Here is a 21,118-nt window from a genome sequence, read left to right as displayed (position 1 = left end):
TAAACAGCAAAGACAATGAATGATTAAAATGCCGTGGGTGGACTTGAGAGGGGCTGGGTTCCCTCCCTTTAGAGGTCTCCGCTGGATAAACACTTATAAGGTGTATTTGGGTGAGGTTTCTTTTGGGTTGGGCCAGAATAACATTGAGGGCCCTTTAAGCTTTCAAATTTGGTGATTCTGTGGATAATATGTGCAGCTTCTAAGGTGCTACTTTTAAGAAAGCAATCTGCAAGCTGCAGAATGTCATAGAAATGTGCATTATAAGAGGACCAGTTTCCCAACTGTACGCTCATAAATTTGACAATCTAAGTGAGATGGATGAATATTTAAAAAAATATAAATTGCCCAGATTAACAGAAGAGGAAGTTGAATACTTAAATAATCCCATCTCAGAAAAAGAAATTGAACAAGTTATCAATGAACTCCCCAGGAAAAAGATCTCCAGGGCTACATGGATTTTACAAGTGAATTCTATCAAACATTTAAAGAACAGTTCATTCCAATACTATATAGACTATATAGACTGGGAAAATTGGTGGAGTCCTACCAAATTCTTTTTGATACAAATATGGTTCTGATACCTAAGCCAGGAAGAGCCAAAACAGAGAAAGAAAATTATTGACCAATTTCTCTAATGAATATACATGCAAAAATTTTAAATAAGATATTAGCAAAAAGAATACAGCAACTTATCATGAGAAGAATACATAATGATCAGGTCATGGAGAATGGAGAATTTATGACCAAACAGGAGGCAGAGAACATTACAAAGTGCAAAATGGATAATTTTGAGTTATATTAAATTGAAAAGTTTTTGCACAAACAAGCCCAATGCAACCAAGATTAGGAGGGAAGCAGAAAATTGGGAAAGAATTTTTGGAACTAGTGTCTGTGATAAAGGCTTCATTTCTAAAATATAGAGAGAACTGGGTCAAATGTAGAAGAATACAAGTCATTCCCTAATTGATAAATGGTCACAGGATATAAACAGGCAGTTTTCAGAGGAAGAAATTAAAGCTATCTATAGTCACATGAAAAAAATGCTCTAAATTGCTATTCATTAGAGAGATGCAAATCAAAACAACTCTGAGGTACCACATCATACCTATCAGATTGGCTAACATGACAAAACAGGAAGTAGATAAATGTTGGAGAAGGTGTGGCAGAATTGGAACACTAATTCATTGTTGGTGGAGCTGTCAGCAGATCCAACCATTTTGGAGAGCAATTTGGAACTATGCCCAAAGGGCTACAAAAATGTGCATACACTTTGACCCAGCTACAAAGCTTCTGGGACTGTATCCCAAAGAGATCATAGAAATGGGAAAGGGTCTCACATGTACAAAAATATTTATAGCACTTCTCTTTGTGATGGCCAAGAACTGGAAATCAAGAGGATGCCCATTAACTGGGGAATGGCTGAACAAGTTGTGGTATATGAATGTAATGTAATAAAGGAAAGCTATTGTGCTATAAGAAATGACAAACAGAAAGACTTCAGAAAGGCCTGGAAGGAACTATATGAATCAATGGTGAGTGAAAGGAGCAGAACCAGGAGAACTTTGTACACACCAACAACCACAGTGTGTGAAGAATTTTTCTGGTAGACTTAGCCCTTCACAGCAATGTAAGGACCTAAAATGTTCCCAATGGACTCTTGAAGCAACATGCCTTCCACATCTAGAGAAAGAACTATGGAACTGTATTGCAGAATGAAGCAGAATATTTTCTCTTGTGTTATGTTTTGTTTTTCTCATACTTTCTCCCATTCATTTTAATTCTTCTATGCAACATGACCAATATGAAAATGTGTTTAATAAGAATGTATGTGTAGAACCTGTATAAGATTGCATGCTGTCTTGGGGAGAGAGCAGGGAGAAAGTGGGGAGAGAGAAGGAGAAAATCTAAGACTTATAGAAGTGATTATAGAAAACTGAAAACAAATTAATAAAAAAAAAAGAAAAGAGAAATTCAGGAAGGAAAAAAAAAGAGGACCATATGTGTCTTATACAAATTATTGATGATCTGATATTGTATAGTATTACATTATGTCATAGTGTATATACATGTCATAGTGTATATACATGCTTTATATAATCACACCATGTTATACTAATGTGGCACATAGATCTTTCCTGAGGAACTTGAGATGTCAAAACTGAAAATCTAAAACCAAACTGGATTTAGGAGCTGGCAATGCCTTTAATATTACTTATTTGTCAGAAGGGGATTGGGTAGGAAGCCCACTCTAATTTCCTAGGTTGTTCAAGAAGACATTGGAGGGGGAGGATGGTAAGGAAAGCCATGCCTGGGCCAGGACACCCAGAGCTGGAAGGTGGCAGCTATCAGGCCAAGAGCTAAGCTGGGCTATGGGTGCCTGGCCAGGCTGCAGTCTGGCAGGGGCAGGACTTAGCATTCAGCTGGCCTCCTTACTCCTGGGGGGCAACTTCCTTTTCTTCTCAAGTCTTGGCCTGGCTGTTGCCCTGTTCATACTCTGATGCAGCACCTCGGAAACCTAGCCCAGAACAGTCATGAGGAGCTACATAAAGATGGGACAGAGTCTCTAGGAAGTTCCAAGGGAGGTTCAGGGCTCTTGGCCTGAAGGGCCCGGCTGGGCAGGGCATTTGCCACAATTGGCTTGGAATTAATTGGGGCTTTTATGTGGGGAGCCTGCAGAAAGAGGGCCTTCACCTGACGCATTTGTAGCAGCCTTGCTTGTGGCCCCAGGACCCCTCCTGGAAAGGCTGCTGCTAAGTCCTAGTGAGGTCTGTGGGGGCTGGCTACAATTACAATGGGCACAGTCTTCCAAACCCTTGGCAGGACCTTCCACCCCCCGGCCCGTCCACTACTACAGGGCAAGAAGAAGAAATTGGAAAGCCCATTCTAGCCGGAAAGCCTGCTGCCCTTAGCCAGCCATCAGTTCTGGAAGGAAATACTCTTTTCAAACTTTCTGTAAAGACCCAGCTGGGCTGTGATTCAGGATTCTTACCAAAGTTAAAAAAAAAAAAAAAAGATTGTGAAGGACCTGGTTGGCCACTAGGGATACATATCACTCTCCCCAACTCAGGTATGAACCCTTCTGTCCAGGGAAAAACCTTAGGCATGAAGGAGTTCAGCCACTTCTCTAGGCTTCCATAAGGTAAGGATGGAGCCTGGCCTCTTCCCTATAGGCCTGACCTCCTAGCCTCCCCAGACCAGAGACCAAGAAAGGGGTCATATGAATTGTTCTTATTCTTCTACTCACTTGCTTGGTCTCTTGGTCAAGTCATTTTTAAGAATCAGAGGACTTAGAACACAAACATACCAATACTTTATTTAAAATAAAATAAAATAAAATAACCCTGGGTGCTCTACTCCAACAAGTTACTTAGCATGTGTTACTGTTGTTGAGTTGTGCCTGACTCATCATGACTCCATTTGGGATTTTCTTAGCAGAAACTCTGGAGTAGTTTGCTATTTCCTTCTCCAGCTCATTTTACAGATAAGGAAACTGAGGCAAACAGGGTTAAGTGACTTGTCTAAGGTCACACAGCTACTCAGTGTCTGAGGCTGGATTTGAACTCAGATTGTCCTGATTCCAGGCCCAGTGCTCCATGCACTGTGGCACTACTCAGCTGCCCCTTTGTATATATTTTATATTTACTTCTTCACATGCCTGTTGCATTCCACTCTCTGTCCCTAACACATACACACAAACACATTTATTCCTTCAGTGGATCATAAGCTCCTTAAGGGCAAGGATTGTTTGGTTTGCCCCTTATATCCCTGGCACAGAATCAACACTTAGCTCATGCTTATTGAATTAAATTTCCTGAAGAAAATATTTCTAACTTTTCCTCTTCTTTTCCCACTATCAACCATTCCCTCACCCTCCAATTAAAAAAAAATTGTAGGATATTTCACTATAAGGGACCTTAAAGACCATCTAGTGCCAGGCTATTATCGTGCAGATGTTGCAACAGAGACATGAAGTGACTTGCCCGTGGCAGTCTCTTTATAAATGCTTGATTGATTCTCCAAGATCACAAAGATAGTAAGTTGCAGGGTGAGATACTATGAATGGAGTGTTATACTTTGAGTCGAAGACCTAGGTTCAGATCTCATCTTAGAAGTCTCCTTCATCTACGGCCCTGGACAAGTTGTTTCACCTGAGTCTCAGTTTCCCCATCTGGAAAATGGGGATAACAATAGAATCTACCTGCTTCATGGGGACATTGGAAGGGCCAAATGAAATGATGTCTATAAGGTGTAAGCCTTAAAGCGTCATATAAATATCTAATATGAGAGGCAGGATGGTGAATTGGACAGAAACTGGCCTCAAAGCCGGGAAGACTATCCTCTGTGACCTAACTTCTGGGATGACCATGGGTGTCAAATAGAAAAGGAGATGCTCATCTGCACTGGCAGAGGGCCTTTTCCTCACCTGGGATTTCCTTATGCCAATGCAGTCACATGCCTAACCCCTGCTCCCTAGCCCTAAGAGTATGTCTATTAGATAGCAGAATTGGACTCAAGCCCTGGGCCTTGGACTCCAAATGAAGCGTTCACCCTGAAGGTTGTTTCCTGGGCCATGCTAAGAAGTGAAAGGAGGGGGAAGGGGTCTTTTAGTCTCTGGGGAGAAGAATTAGAGCAGAGGTAGTACCAGCGGATAAGAAAACATTCTCTGAGAAAAGACTCCTTTTGTAAAGAGAATTATTCCACATATTCCCAAACCCCTTTATTTGAGAATAAATGGATTGAATTAAATAAAATGAATTAAGTTCTAATAAATTTAATAATAATTGAAATAAATTCAACAAATATAAATTTGGGTTTTTCGGCACATTGTGTTTTCTTAGAACAAGGCATACCTGTAACACTCTGTACCAGAATAGTAGTTTGTATTCCAACTGCATCTGCTCTCCACATTTTGGCTTGGACTTCTTTTGACTTTCCCGTGAGTTTCCTGAAGGCAAGGCACAGTCTCTATTTCTTGTTTGAGTCTACCTCTGTGTAACTTTGGGCAAGTCACTTAAGCAACCAAGCTATAAAATGGAATTGGTAACACTTTGAAGAAAGAATCTCACAAAACTTAAGCTCAATAGAAATGTGAGCTGTTACTCTATCTCTCCCCTCAGTGCCTAGACCAGGGTGCGTACACTGTCTTATAATCACTATGGATTTCCAAAGTGGGGAGGCATGTTTGAGTATGAAGTGGAGCATGAAGCTCGGCTAGTATTTGCTGACAGCTGCAACCCCAGCCATGTGCCTGAATCTGAGGAGCTTCTAGACTTGAGCAGGAGGTGGTAGACACATGGGTTTAAACAGTAAGAACAAGTGACATTTACAGAGGCATTTAAGGTTTATGAGTACTTTCTTCACAATGACTCTGTGAGATGGGCCACGCAAATATTACTTACATATACCTATGAGAAGACTGAGACTCCATATTAAGTGCCTTGTTCATGGTCTCACAGCTACCAAGTGTCTGAGGCAAGATTTGAATCCAAGTTTTTGATTCTAAATCCAGTGCCATTGACATTATACTAGATTGTCCTGCAGTAGGCTGTGACAAATGCCCAAATGTGTGGTTCAGATTCTAGGTGCTGCAGGAACCCAAATAAGGAAGAGATCAGGGAGGGCTTCCTGAAGAAGGCAGGACTTGAGGCAGACTTGGAAGGAAAAACTATTCTATCCTCTCCTGTTTAGTCAAACATCCAAACTTTAACTAGGTCTTCTGACAACAGGAGAAACTTAATTAGGTTTGTCTAGGATTGAACTTGTATGGGGGGAGGGGGAGGAGAGAGTGGAAGAATGGAGAGGGAGAGAGGGAGAAAGAGGTAGGGAGAGAGGAAGAGAGGGAGAGAGGGAGAGGGGGAGAGAGGGAGAGGGGGGGAGAGGGAGAGGGAGAGAGGGAGAGAGGGAGGGAGAGAGAGAGAGGGAGAGAGAGAGAGAGAGAGCAGAAACTAGAGGAGAAAGAGGGAGGGAGAGAAGGAGGGAGGGGGAGAGAGAGAGAGAGAGGGCAAGGAGAAAAAGAGAGAGGAAAAAGAGAGAGAAAAAGAAAGGAGAGAGAGAGCAGAGACTAGAGAAGGAGAAAGAAAGAGAGAGGGAGAGAGGGAGGGAGAAGGAGAGAGGGAGAGAGAGGAGAGACTGAAGAAGGAGAAAGAGGGAGAGTGAAAGATGGAGGGAGAGGGGGAGAGAGAGAGAAAGGAGAGAAGGCGGGGGGAAGAGAGATGTGGGTCACAAAACAGTTCCAGCAGCTAATTCAGTTCATTTTCATTAGCTGCAGTCATTTAGTACACTCCTTCCCTCTCCACCTCCTCAATTCACAAGCTACTTTGAACCACTGGCCTCGATCCTTGGTACTATTTCTCTGAGGACCACCCCCTGGGCTGGGCTGGGCCAGGCCAGGCCAGGCCAGGCTGCCTGTGATGTGGAGAGACCAAGGGGCCAGTTGACTGCCAAAGCCGCTGCCTTAGGGAACTACTAGGGAAACTGGCATCCACCCTGCTCTGTCCAACCCTCAGAGCTGCAGGGCCAGGTGGTGCCCACAGTTCAACTAACATTCAGGAAGGGGTGGGGGAAGAAGGGAATTGGACTATATTAGCTTCTTTCCTGATGCAGAAAGACCCTGGAATAGGAGGATACATGGGGTCAGCATGGCTCAGCCCTAGGGGCCTCTTTTGGCTAACTTGTCTATCAATAGACATTACTAAGGGGAAAAAAGGACAGTCAGCTTAAGAGACAAATTGCCAGTTGCTCTGTGAGACTGCTCACTGGTACCACAGAGATCCAAGGCAGGCAATGTTCCCTCATTCCTTCCCTGCCTTCCTTCCTACTCACTGATCACTTGCTATGGGTAAAACCCTGTGTTAAGTCCTGAAATTATTTGGGGTGGGCTTGGGGGAAGACCGAGGTGACGAGGCTCTAAATCTGACATCCTAAAATCCCTAGCCCACCTCCTAGCACCCAATCATCCTTGGCTTCCTAGTGTTCCCTAGGTTGTGCATGAACCTCATCTCTGCATTCATTCTGTGAGCACCAGGCACATGTATGTCTCTGATTTTTCTTTGGGAGCAGTAGGTGACACAGTGGATAGAGTGCCAGACCTGAAGTCAGGACGACTCATCTTCCTGAGTTCAAATCTACCCTCAGATACTTCCCAGATGTGTGACCCTGGGCAAGTCATTCAATTCTATTTGCCTCAGTTTCCTCATCTGTAAAAAAATGAGCTAGAGAAGGAAATAGCTAACTATGGCAGTATCTTTGCCCTGAAAACTCCAAACTGGGTCATGAAAAGTTAGACATGACTGAAAATGACTGACCAACAAAAATCTTTCCTGTGTCCTCTATAATGCAGCCCAGAGCATGACTAGGGCCTCAATAAGACACTGATACTGACTATCTTTAAATAGAGACTTGATGACCATGGATCTTGTAGAAAGGATTCCTGTGTTGGCACCATAGTTTTAGAGCTGGAAGGCAATCTAATCCAGGGAACTACCAGGGAAGCTGGCATCTACCCTGCTCTGCCCAACACTCCAAGCACCATGGCCAGGTGGTGCCCACAGTTCTGTTAACATTCAGCAAAGGGAGGGGGAGGCAATCTAATCCAACCTCCTCTTAAGGAGACATGGGAACTGAGGCCCCAAGGAATGAAGCGATCGATCCAAAGCACATAAACTTCAGGTAACGAAAGGCAGAGCCAATATTTGTATGCAGCTTCTGGAATTTCAAATTCAACACACTTTCCACAGCACACAGGGCCTGAGTTTTGATAGCTCCCAAGGTCTGGGATGAGGAGATCCATAGGGTGGCAAGAGGAGGCTGTAAAGAACTGGGGGAGGGCAGAGGCTTGGACATGAGCCCTCTGAGATCACTTTCCGCTCTGGGATTCAAAGATTCCATGGAAGTCAAGCTGAAGCCGAATTTAGTTCAGGAAAGTTACCTTTGCTCTCTCTGCCTCCAGTTTGTATTTGTCAACATAATGGGGAAACACAAGGTAATCAAGAGTAGCAAATGCTGAAGGGAATGCCATGTTCCCAGGTAGGGCCACTTTACACTCTCAGCCATAGCAGGCTAGGTATGGGAAAAACAGATTATTATAATTATTATTTTAATTGTACTGGAAATGGACTTTTGGTTTCATTTTGTAGGGAACTTCCAGTGAGGAACTTCTTCTAAAGGTGCCTAGAGAGGCACCTTCTCTGCAAATTGTAATAGTCTTAGTGAATTTTCTGAGACACTTAGAGGTTAAGTGACTTGTCTAGGGTCACACAGCCAGTATATATCAGATATGGGACTTGAATCCCACATCATTCTGACTTTGAGGCTGTTTCATTTAGTCCACTAGACCTCAGTGACAAGGATGATGATGGTGATGATGACGGTTACGGAAAAATTCATCTTTTTCTGGAGTTAAGGTAGAAAGGATCCTGGGAGAAGCTGCTCTCCTGCTACAACTTTTCTACTTAATGCTCAGCAGACTGTTGTACACGTGGATAAATGAACTGCTCTTTTGTAGTTGGATCAAAGTAAGCTCATCTCTGCATCCTCAGTATAAGCATCCTCTCATAGTGGGCAAGATGCCGAGAGATGACACGTATCTCACCCCATTCCCACATGACTTGGATTTCTTTGGCGAGGTCCTTGGATTTTCAAAGCTTTTTGCTCCATGGAACTTGGAGATTATTACTGCTGTTACTGTTCACATTTCTATAGCACCCAAAAGCTACAAAGTGCCTTCCTCTGCCTTTCTCTCTCACAATAGCTCTGTGAATGGGGTAGGGCCAATATTATTAATTCCATTTTACCATGGAGCAAACTGCGAAGCGCAGAATCATTAAGTGGCCTGCCCATAGTCACACAGCTCAGAAGTTGTGGAGTTAGGACTCAAGGCCAAGCACTCAGTCCTCAAGGACTGTGTCCATTATGTCCCACTGCCCCTACTACTACCTCTCTTGGGTGCCTGGGCAGGCCCTCCCTCAGCCCTGGTCTGGGGGGTTTATCACATTAAGATGTTTGGCCTGATGGAGCTTACACAGCCGCCCGCTGCAGTCGGATGAAAGGGCCATTGTTCTCCGTGCTGTGTGGCTACCAGTCCTCCTGATGCTGACCTATTTAGTTCTGGGGAGTCGGAAACAAGGCTCTCCTGGGTTCGGTCCCTCCTGCAAAGCCCAAATGATGCACTACACTTGGGACAGTCTTGTCTCCCATTTAGGAGATACCTTTAGATCCTGCCCCAGAAAACAGGCAATAAGATGGAGGAAGCTAAAGGGAAGTTGATATCCAAGGGCGCAGTCTTTAGTCTAGGTCGCTCTAGTGCTGACAATATTGTTCAGAAAAAACCTAGGTTGTACCTTGCAGTAGGATCTTGGGGAAGTTGCTTCTCCTCTTGGGCTTCTCTTTGGATCTACCCATCTGTAGAACAAGGGAGCTGGAGAACGTGATCTCCAACTTGACAGCCTGTGATTCTAAAGGCTCATCCCAATCCCAAAGTCCATACGTCTGTGCTCTTCAGGGAACTCCCTGAGAACCAAGGGACAAGCCAATTCCCACAGGCAGGTCAGTTAGCTCCCTTTCACCCCCCATTGATCTGGGGCCACATCTGCAAACTTGGGCTTGGCAAAAACCCAAGGCTGGCCCAAGCAAGACTGCTCTCAGCACAGCTGGATCAGGGCTGGTTTGGTCTCCACATCTGAATGAAGCAGAAGGAAATGCATCCTGCCCAGGCAGCAAATCCTTCTATATCTCTGGAGCAAGAGTCCTGGTTTGACCCCCTCTCCTCACCCTCTTTAATGGTAGGACAATACCAGGATGATAGTACCCCTGGCCCCAGCCCTGCCCTACAGGACTGCTGAAGTTTCAGGCCTCTTATCCCAGTCTCACAGCTCAGTGGGGGATGCAAATTTCACTGCAGGTTGGATCTGGCTCTCCAGAACTTCCTGTACCAATACTACCACTACTCAGTTTGTACAAACCTCCAGAAAGAAAAGGTTTCAAACCTTGCATCAATCATTCCTCTCCCCACCCCAAGGCAAGTCCAGGAAACAGCAAAGACAATAACTTAGGTTTTCAGGAGACTTTTCAGGAAGGTATTTTTTACACTCACTGGGGCCCATCTACATTTATCATGCAATCTCTTTTGCTAAACTGATCATTCCAGAAAGTAATAACTTCTCAAAGAGAGAACTCTAATAATAGCTTGAATTCCTATAGTTCCTTACAGGTGCTTAGGAAGCACTTTCCTCATACTAGTCTATGAAGTAAGCAGGGGCAGATATTACAATCCCCCACTTTACAGATGGAGCAGCTAGATAACTCAGTGGATAGAGCACTGGGCCTGAAGTCAGGAAGACCTGAAGAGTTCAGCTCTGGCCTCAGGCACTTACTAGCTGTGTGACTCTGGGCAAATCACTTACCCCTGTTTGCCTCCATTTCCTTATCTGTAAAATAAGCTAGAAAAGGGAAATGGTAAATGACTCTAGTATCTTTGCCAAGAAAACCCCAAATGAGGTCACAAAGAATCAGATATGACTGAAAAATGACTCAACAACAATAATTTTAGAGATGGGGAAACTGAGGTTCATAGAAATTAGGTGAGGTTAATTCTAAAAGTCACATGGCTAGAAATGGTAGAGGAGGGACCTGAACCCAAGTCTGCTGGTAAGCACTGAACTACCTACAATCTCTAGATTTAGAAAAGTAAATCCATCTCTTTCTACAGCCCAGTTTTCCCTAGGAACACCATCTTTTTACACACACACACACACACACACACACACACACACACACACACACACACACACACACACATACATACACACACACCACACGTTCTTTGGAGAACTCACCCACTTGTGCCTACACAGAGATTCCCTAGGATATAGGACTTTTTTTTCAGCAAGTTGGTGCTGGAGGAACGGGAGAAATACTCACCAAGACCCTCAGAGGCCTCCCTGACACCCCTGACACCAGCAGCACTCTTTAGGCCATGATAGTTCAGACACAGATCTGCACATATATGTCTAACACGTACTTCATATCAAATACATGTGAAGTGCACATAATATACACTGCATACATGGCACATGTAATACGCACATGTATACCACACTAAACATGTGTATGAGCTTAAACATATGAGCTCCTTGAGAACAAAGACTTTCTTTCTTTTCTGCTTTGTATTCCCCAGCACATAATGCAGTGTTTGGAATCTAGTAAGCACTCGATTGCTGTCTTAGTTCATACATATTATAGCTATGTGTGGTGCCTACCATGTATGGCACACAAATACTTATTGTACATATCACACACACTGTGCATGGATGGTAACGGGAAGATCCCTGGTTCCAGAATCAGTTGGTTCAAAGCCCGCTTCTGATATTTCCTACCTGTGACCTCTTTGGGCCCCAGTTTCCATATCTGTAAAATGAAGGAGGGGACTAGATAACCTTTGATTTCCCTTCCAACTCAGAATCTACAATCCTATGACTAGCACTGAGGGTATTTGGGTTCATATCCCAGAACTATCGATTCCTCAGCTGGGACCTTGGGAATGTCCCACTTTTTCTCAGATTTAATCTCTTCCTCTGTTAAAATGGGGCTAATACTTGGACTTTACTGGGTGGTTGTGAGAAAAGTGTTTTGTAAACCTTAAAGAACTATAGAAATGTGAGATACGACATGATAAATCACATACATGTGCCTGACATGTACATAGCTAGAGCTGTACTATACATGTATTTCTTTCTGCACAAAGGTACAACTTAGGGAATTTACAAAGTTTCCTTTGAGATCTGTCAATGTAAGTATGTATTTGTGGTCCCTGCTGTACATACAAAGACATGTCATGGAGAGGCTGAGAACCTGAGTGAGGCTCCATCAGCCAGATCAGGATGAGGACAAAGAAAGTGAGGGCACATACTGTGAACTCACCTCCCTACAGGTAGGAACTTACTCCTAAAGTTGGGCACACCTGCCCTGAGGATTCCAGAGAGTTCAGAGAAGGAATTTCTTATCCCACCCTACCCTCCAGTTCCAATTCTTTAAGAAATCTGGTAGTCATTTGTGGAGGGGGCATGAACCAGACTTTGGGCTGGGCAAGAGGGACTTCTGTGCTTCTGGATTCTCACCAGGACCCAGGGTTCTGTGGGATCCTGGAGCCCAGGCAGGGAGCTCTGAGCTGCTCCTCTGGGGGCTGCGCTGGTCTAGCTCCTTCCAGGATTCTCTAATGGACCCTAATATCCCCCAACACAGGGCCCTTTGCCTAACTCACTTTCTTTCCATCTCAAGCTGGCATGAAGACCTTGGCCATTAGCCCAGGATCAAGCTCCTTGGGAGCCCTGCTCTGTCTCCATCAACAGTTGCAGCCTTAAACAGAGACCAGATGCTGCCCCCTGCTTCCATCTCCATCTCCATGCCCACCCTAGTTCACCTCGTTCTAGCTCAGTAAACTTTAGGCCACCCAGAGAGGAATCAGGGAAGTGGTACCTTCACCATTATGTGTTAAAATAGGCTCCCTCCTCCTAAAAGGAATGTTAGAACCAGATCTAGTCCGACATGTATATAAAATTCTTGCTTCATATTCATACAGATTGAGCCCAGGGCTTGGAGAGAATTCAGATCTTGGGGGTGTGGGGAGGGAAGGAGTCTGTGGTGGTCCTCTGAGAAAGACTATGCTTTCAGGTCCTGGACTCCTCTGTAGGGACAGGACTCACTGACAGTAGAAAGAGGACTAAGTCAGATACCTGTGCCTATGTACAAATCATTTTATCGCTTGGAGTTTCAATTTTCTCATCTGCAAAATGGAGGAAATACTACTTGTAGTCTTTGACTAGCAGATGTAAGGTAAGGTCTTTGTTAATCTTATAGTGACTAGGCAGATCTGAGAAGCAATGTCAATGAGAACAGGGAAATCTACTGAAGTATCATTAATATAAGACTTGAGAGAAGTACTTTTGGGGAATCGTGGAAGGCTCTCCTGCCCTTAGGAAAGACCTTTCCTCTGCCTTTCACCTAGAGACTTGGACTATTGCAAAGTCCTCTTTATTAGTCTGGTCACCTCAATTCTCTAACACTTGAACTCCTTCCTCCAGACAGCTGATACTCCATGTTAACTGGGTGAAGCACTGTACTCCTTGGGAGAGATAAAACATGGAGTAGGTGGGCGTGGGAAAGGTTTGTAGGAAAGAGAAGGGTCCTTTGGGGATGTAGTTTAGAATGGATGGGAATTGGAGAAGGAGGAAGAAAAGGTACATAGTCTAGGGGTGTGTGTGTGTAACATGGGCCTTGAATAGCCCCCTGCCCCTCCCAGCCAAGGTTTCTGGAGGCTCTTAGAAAAAGGGAGGAACAGAGAATGTGGTAGTTGTAATTGTTCCCTGGGAGATAAGGTGGACAGAGTGAACCTAGTTTGGAATATAACCTCCTTCAATGGAGGTTGTCATCCCAACCCTCAGGCTATGTCCTGGCTCACTCCAGGTTTTGAGTTTGAAAACCATCTAAACCTTGGGTCTCCACTTACAAATTTTTGAACTAATTAAGGGATGGTGTTTTTATGCTGTTAGAGAACTCAGTAGAACTTTCCAGCAGATAGTTCCCATTGCTTGAAGAGAGGCTGGGCACATTTTAAAATTTTCTTCCCCCTCCCCAACACCCTGAGATTTTGTTTTCTAAGCCCCCTGACTCTAGAATACAATGACAAGCCCTGCTGAGACTACCTCTTAATGTCTCTCATACGCTCCCCCCCAGTACCAATTTGGCTTTAAGTCTATCACCAGTCACCATAATGGCTTCTCCATATTCATCTTCTCAAGTGTTTACTAGTATTTACTCCACCCCACCCCACTCACCGGTTCAGGATGTCTCTTCTGAACTATTCTAATGGCTTCTTAATTGATCTGTCTGCTTCCAGCCTGTCTGCTCTCAAATTCATACTCCATAGTTTTCCAAATATTATTCATAAAGCACAGATATGACCATGTAATTCTGCTACTTGGTAAACTTCAGGGCTTGCCTACAGGTTCCGGAATCAAAGCAAACTTCTCTATTTGGCCTTTAAAGCCCTTCACAACAACCTGGATCTAACCTACCTTTCTAGGCTTATTCCCTTTCACACATACTTTGGACCAGCCAAGTCAGCACCCTTGCTGTTTCTCACACACACCGCTCAAATTATGGTCTCTACCATTGTATAGGCTGACTCATATGACTGGAATGCTCTCCCTACTACTCATCTCTGCCTCCTGGAATCTCTAGGTCCCTTCAAAGCTCAGCTCAATAACCATCTACAGAATGAGATCTTTCCTGTCCCTACCTCCAACTGCTAATGCCTCTCTTCCAAACTGCTTTACTACCTTCCCAGATGCCTCCTTCCCTCTGAAGTTGAATACTTTCTTCTCTGATCTCTTTTAGGGGAGTATCACTAACTCAGTTTCCTCATCTCTAAAGTGGATATGGTACCCACATCACTGTCCTTGTATTGGATCCTACGCATGGATGGACTTCTTATTATTTTGCCTCCTAAAGTGTGAGCTTGTTGGGTAGGGAACTGACTTATTGGGATATTAGGAAATGGCATGACATTAGCCTGAGAATCAGGCTTGTTCTAAGCTCCCAGTATACACAGAGATTCAGTTCGAATCCTTACAAGCTCTATGACTCTGGGTAAATCATTCCAACTTTCTGGGCCTTATATTCCTCATCCATAAGATGGGGATAATAATACTGGTGTGAATATCCACATTCTAGAGGGTTTGTAAGGGAACCATTTTGTAAATTCCAAAGTGTCACATAAACATGACTTATTTTTTTAATTTTTTAAAACATGACATTATTATTTATCTTGGTATGTCTAGCAACGAAGGCAGGGTCTTGTACAAAACAGGGGCTTAAAAAGTGATGGTGGAAGAGAAAGATGTATTTGTGACTTCAGATCCTTGAAGCCTCAGTTTCCTTAGATGTAAAATGAGGAATTTTGATGAGATGATTTTGTAAGTTTTCTTCCAGCTTTGATAGGTTAAATATCTAAGTATTGCTTTAAAGCTAAAAGTAAGCCTAATGGTCATCTAGCCTAATACCTCATCCCACACACATGCTTTACAGATGAGGAAACTGAGGCCTAGCGAAACTGTCTGACTTGCCTGGGTTTATACAAATAGGAAGTGGTACAGCCAGCATTCAAACTCAGTTTCTCTGACAGATCTAGAGGGCTAGCTTGGAGGTCATTGAGTCCAACTGCCTCATTTTACAGGTGAGGAAATAGGCTGAGACAGTCTAAATGATTTGGTCAGGGTCACAGAGCTGGGAAGGATCTGAGGTAGGATTGAAACTCGGGGCTTCTTGACTCCAAGTCCAGAGCTCCATGCACTGTAGCCCCCAGTTGCCCCTAAGTCACTAAGAGAAAAATTCACTTATTTTTCCCATCCCTCAGGAAAGGCCAGTGGTAGCAGCTAGGAAGCTGCAGTAAAAGAGGAAGGGCTTCCTTGGAGGCAGCCTCTGAGTCTGAAAGGCTGAGAATCAGGCTTGTTGTTCTAAGCTCTCAGTATACACAGAGATTCAGTTCAAATCCTTACAAGCTCTATGTCTCTGGGCAAATCATTCCAACTTTCTGGGCCTTATATTCCTCATCCATAAGATGGGGATTTTTCAACTCTCACCTTCCCTTCCTGTATCTGTGGACTATTTTAACTAGGTGACTCACTGTTCCCTATACATACCCTCTGCTTTCCCATATCTGTGGCTTTGCTGAGTTTGTTCCTGATGGTTGGAATGTCCTCTCTCCCATCTCTGCCTTTTGAAATCTTACCCAGTCTTCAAGGACCATCTCACAAGATACCTCCTGAAGGAAACCTTCTCTCATTCCCCAATCAGATATTATCTTCCATCTACAGCTTTCTGTACCTGTCTTACATTTTCATTATATTCCAATCTATATATTTGTGTATGTATTATGTAGGGTAGCTACATAATACAGTGGATAGAGTACAGGATCTGGAGTCAGGAAGACTCTTCTTCCTGAGTTTAAAACGAGCCTCAGACACTTACTAGCTATGTGACCCTGGGCAAGTCACTTAACCCTATTTGCTTCTGTTTCTCATCTATATAATGAGTTGGAGAAGGAAATGGCAAACCACTCCAGTATCTCTGCCAAGAAATGGGGTCACAAAGAGTCAGGAATGAAAAAAAATGACTGAACAAGAACAAATGTATTATGTGAGCAGCTAGGTAACACAGTAGATAGAGCACAGGGCCTGGAGTCAGGAAGACCTGAGTTCAAATACAGCCTCACACCAGCTGAAGGACCCTGGGCTAGTCACTTAACCTTGTTTGCCTCAGTTTTCTCAGTTTGTTTTCTCTCATCTCTCCCTCGAGACTGTGGAAAGAGCAACATTTGCTTGGGCAAGTAAATAATTTCTTTCAGTCTCCATTTCTTCAGCTGTAAAATGAAGACTGTAATACTTCCACTATCTATTTTATAGAGTTGTTGGGAGAGAACCACTGTTTACAAACCATAAAATTTTACAGCAGCATGAGTTGTTATTATTTATATCTTCCCCTGTGGTTACTGAATGAATGATTGATGGCTTGGATATACTTCTGCTGAATAGCTCTAAGAGAGAATGAGAGTAAAAGAGACCTACAGAAGAAATCCTCCCCCCGCTGCCCCCAACATCCCAGGTGCTTCCTCACTGTTCTGACTTACTAGAGGCCTGTGAGAAGGAGGAGAGCCCAGAGCTGGGGCCATGGCTAGCTCTGACATGCAGCAGCAGCTTTCAATTCCAGAAAACACTCAGAGGGCATGAAAGAACTCAAGACTCTTGCACTGCTCACTCACAAATGCACTCAGAGGCACATTCCTAAATCTCGTAGGCAAGATGGACTGCCAAGGAAAGTTGTCACTACTACCAAAGAAGAGACTATTTCTCCTTGTTTCCTTGTTCACTTGCTCCTGGGGAAAGCAGTCAGGCAGTCAAGCAGGCAGGCAGAGAGAAGTGGGCCCTTTCTGTGGACTATTTGTTTTGGGTGAGAACAGAAAGTTTTTGTGTTGCGCCTTTGAAATCACATCCGGGTACCACACAGAAGTGGCCTTGTACAAGATCCCAGGCTGACCTCTGGGACCCCAGTGTCTGGGATGGGAGTCTGGACTCTGAGTCTGGGCTCTAGTCCTTCCATGCACTCTGTGTTCTTGAAAAATTCCTTCCCACCTCTGGGCCACAGTTTCTTCTTCTGCAAAATGACAGGACTGACCTACATGATCTTTAAATTTCCTTCTTGCTCTTACATTCTTTGATAGGGTGGTTCTAAGTATGAGTTTGGCTTGGATTTCCCTGGGGAAAATCATGTCAGGGGAAAGGACATAGTACAAGGCAGAACAGGATGGCACAAGGCGGTCAGGATGGGGAGGATAGAGAGGGGATTGCTCCTGGCTAATGGAAATGGCCATGGCATACACTAATTCGCAGGCAGTCTTCCTCTCCTGGGCAGGGATGAGGAAAAGAGCAGGGGTATAGGGCTGGATGAAAAGCTGAGCCCGCAACAAGCATTTCCTAGGAGACAGAGTAAGTCACTGGCTTAATGATAGCCTGCTCTCTCCCCCAAGCAAAAGCCAAGTCCTTGGCTGGCCATAAATGAGGACTCCCTAAGGAGTTTTGAGCGAGGCCCCAGGATATAAACTCCTGGAAGACATGGGTTTCATCCAGTCTGATGCCAGAGCCAGCTCATACCAACTTCATGACTGTTAAATTTTCCAGTGAGAGCATGCACACCTCAGAATTTGGCTAAGACTATAAATCAGGGTTTGATTTATTGTTCTGTGGATTGTCCAGACTTTAAAAAGTAATGGAGAAAATGTTAATAATGAAGATCAGACTGAAATGTGTGTCACACATATATTTTCTCCCCAGAGAAGCAGTTGTTAAGCATTTACCATCACATCCCTGGTTTCATTCATCTGTCTCTTTCAGAGCACCAGGCACAGGGCCATGCCACCAGTAGGTACACAATAAATATGATATAGTTGATAGGACTGGTATGAGGAAAACAAAGCAGTTTGTGAACCTTAAAACACTGGGAAAATGTGAATTATTATTGTCTCATTTTCGTCTTTGTTCGGATAGAAATAATCTTAAGAAAGGTCACTATCCTGCTATTATTTCTATATGTTGAATGTTCTGATGACTTTTGCAGAGATGGATAAAGTGACTGCTTTTCATAATTTAAATTATAAGCTCATCTTCTGTAGGATCAAAAAGCATCTGTAGTACAACTCTAGCAGCAGACCAAATCACAGGAATAATATGTACTTGAGCTTAGTCTCACATGGTTTTCATTTCTTCCAATAGGCATTTACATTTTAAAAGCCTTTCTTTCTGTATAGTTTGAAGATAAGGAGTACTTGGTATGGTGACATCAATTAAACACATTGTTCTTAAATGTCTATGACTCAGAGTTAGCTTCAGGTATCTATAGGTGACAGTCTTGTCTGGGATAATGCTATGGTCCCTGTATATTTTATTTATTGAACTATTAAGGTCATTTGGAAGTCTGTATTATAGTATGGAGATTTATTGTCTATTAGGTTATGGATGATAGTGAGGCTCTGATGTATTCTGGCTACTAGGTTGTATCTTCCTAGGTATTCAGTAGGTGCTATATTTTTACAACCTGCAATGACATGTTACTCAATTTCTGCCATTTCCTCGCATGATTTGAAGTAATCAATAAGTCTGGGCTCCTTCCAGTCAACAAACATTTATTAAGCATCTACTGTGTGCTATAAGAACAATCCTTCTGCAATTTCTGGTGTCAAACATCTAGTCTTGAATCATCACCATCATCATCATCATCATCAATCACCCTCATCATCATCACCAGTATGGCATAGTGAATAGAGAGCTAGCTTCTAGGCCTAGAAGACCTTGCCCCTGCAAGTCATACCACTGACATTTTGGCCTGCCCTCTGAATCTTCAAGGTCAAATACTTCCCTTATTTGTGTGCTCTTCATTCATTCCCTCCTTTTCAGACCAAGCTCCTACTTCCTAATAGTACCTCTAACCTAGGACTTGCTACTTCTCGAAGCACTTTCTTAGTCACCATCCCACTTAATCTTCACAATTTTCTTTGAATTAGCTCTCCTAAACAGATATTGTTATCCCCACTTTACAGAGGAAGAAACTGAGGTTCAGACGGAGAAATGATTTGAAAGTCACTTAGCAAGTTAGTAGCAGAACTGGAACCCTAACCCAAATGTACTGTCCAAGGCTGCTTCTCCCACTGCCTCTTAATTGCCGCCCCTCCCTAGTCGCTATTCACTCTGGGGGGAAATAAAGGTAAGCCCAGGTGCTGAACCCCTGTAAGGAGAGGCAGCCTCTCTGCAAACTAAACACGCAGCCCCGCAGTCCAAAACTGTTCTCCTTCTCCCTTCTCCCGCAACAATGTTTTCAGCTCTCCCGAAGCTGTTGGCTACATCTCTTTTTCCCTCTTCGGTACATTGCCACAATTTCCTCTCTTCCTGCTCTAAAGTTTTTCGTGAAGTTTTCTCTCCTTTCCTATAAAGTTCCCACAACAAAAGTTCTACGCCACAATATAGTCTCCTCTTGTGACTATTTCTTGCTACAGGTTCTCTGCTCCCTGGGGATTCTGGTGCGATAGCATCACCCCATCCCATACCTGACCTCGACTTCTCCCCTTAAAAATCCTCTCCTTTGGGACATTCTCTGCAGCTACCAGTCCCTCTTCCGAAGCCTTGACCCTTCCTCCTCCCAGCATCTAGGCTCCCAAAGTAGCGCGAGGTCCTCCAGTCTTCCAGCACCCAGCTTCTGGAGAGGAAAGACCAGCTTGGCAAGCGAAACTTTGCGCACTAATTTAGGCGCTTAAGAGAAAAGAAAGTCCTTTTGCTCGGTGAGAGGAGCCTGGTCCCCTATGATTGGGGAGACGGAGGTATCCCGGAAGAGGAAGATCACTGTGCTGGGTTTGATGAGACTGGGTACTGGGGCAAGAGACTGGGGCCGGGGAGGCGCGCGCGCTCTATGTTCGGACTAGGGAGGTGGAAACTGGCGTTTGATTCTATACTTCGGGAGCTGGGGCACCCACGACTGGGAAACTGTTTTCAGACAGGGAGGACTCTGGCCAGGACAGGGTGGGACGTAGCCCTGAGACTCAGTATTTCATCTGCTGTGGCTGCTCCTGAGCTCCTCTCTTAGTGCCACGAGGGCAGATGGGGACATCGCCGATTCGCGCTATGCCGAGGGCCCTGCATCGAGGCCGTGGTCCCGGCGTGGGTGGATGTTGCCAGGAAGTGTTTGCTGAGGGGAGTGGGTGGGGGTGAGGCACGTGTCCCTGACCTCTCGGGACCAGTCCCATCCCATCCAGTCTCGTCCCTTCAAAGGAGGGTGTCCCGGGCGCGGGTCGAGCCGGGCGGGGGCGCTGCGTGCCGAGAGAGCGAACCCCAGAGCAGCTGGCACTCCAACAGGTTTGACTGCAGCCAACTTTGCTCAACTTGCTGGGGGCCGTGCTGCTCCCAGAGTGCCCAGTGCAGCCAGCTTGCCCGGGTCCCCAGTCCGACCCCAACAGCCTCCCTCCCCCCCTCCCTCTGTCCCAGCCCGGGATACCGGCCCCCGCTCACCAATGATGATGGCACAGGCGCTCACCAGCCCAATCTCCTTCTTCAGAGTCACCCTCTCTTCTACCCGAGCTGGGGCCGGAGCTGGGGTGGCGGCCAAGCCGTCCGCAGGAGAGCTTGGGCTCGGACTAGGGCCCCGGTCCCCGCCCCCGCTCGGCTGCTGCGTCTGTCCGGCCATGTCGCTGTCCCCGCGTCCCCTACTCAGTCTGCGCCCGGTCCGCGCCTCGCAGCCACGGGCAGCGCAGACCTGCAGGCGCATGCGCTGGCGCTCCGCCCGGGGTCCGGGCCCTATCCCCTGGAGGGCTGGAGGACGGGGGAGGGGCCCCAACGCGGACACTGACCGAGAGACCCTCCCTTAAAGCGAAATCTTCAACCCTGAGCCCCGGGGCTCCTTAAGATAGAGGATCAGAAGGAAAAACTTTGAGACTGAGCTGCCAAGGTCCTGGGAGAAGTCTGAAGGGCCCTTGGAACACCATTTTCATAGATCTGAATTTGGATATTCTGATGCCTGCAAGCAG

General features: G+C 45.0%; 1 protein-coding gene across 1 annotated transcript in view; it reads right to left on the bottom strand.

Moving 5' to 3' along the window:
* The window catches only part of SLC7A10 (solute carrier family 7 member 10), a 46,611-nt gene extending 25,755 nt beyond the window's left edge, over positions 1-20,856 (bottom strand). Inside the window, exon 1 of the mRNA XM_072632039.1 lies at positions 20,604-20,856. Coding sequence (XP_072488140.1) covers positions 20,604-20,778 — 175 coding nt within the window. The 5' untranslated portion in view covers positions 20,779-20,856. The remainder of the gene's footprint in view (positions 1-20,603) is intronic.
* Between the last annotated feature and the right edge of the window lie 262 nt (positions 20,857-21,118).

This window comes from Notamacropus eugenii, chromosome 1, assembly GCF_028372415.1.
Source record: "Notamacropus eugenii isolate mMacEug1 chromosome 1, mMacEug1.pri_v2, whole genome shotgun sequence".
Classification (NCBI taxonomy): domain Eukaryota; kingdom Metazoa; phylum Chordata; class Mammalia; order Diprotodontia; family Macropodidae; genus Notamacropus; species Notamacropus eugenii.
Note: the sequence above shows the minus strand (reverse complement) of the source record. Positions and strands in the feature narration are given on the sequence as shown.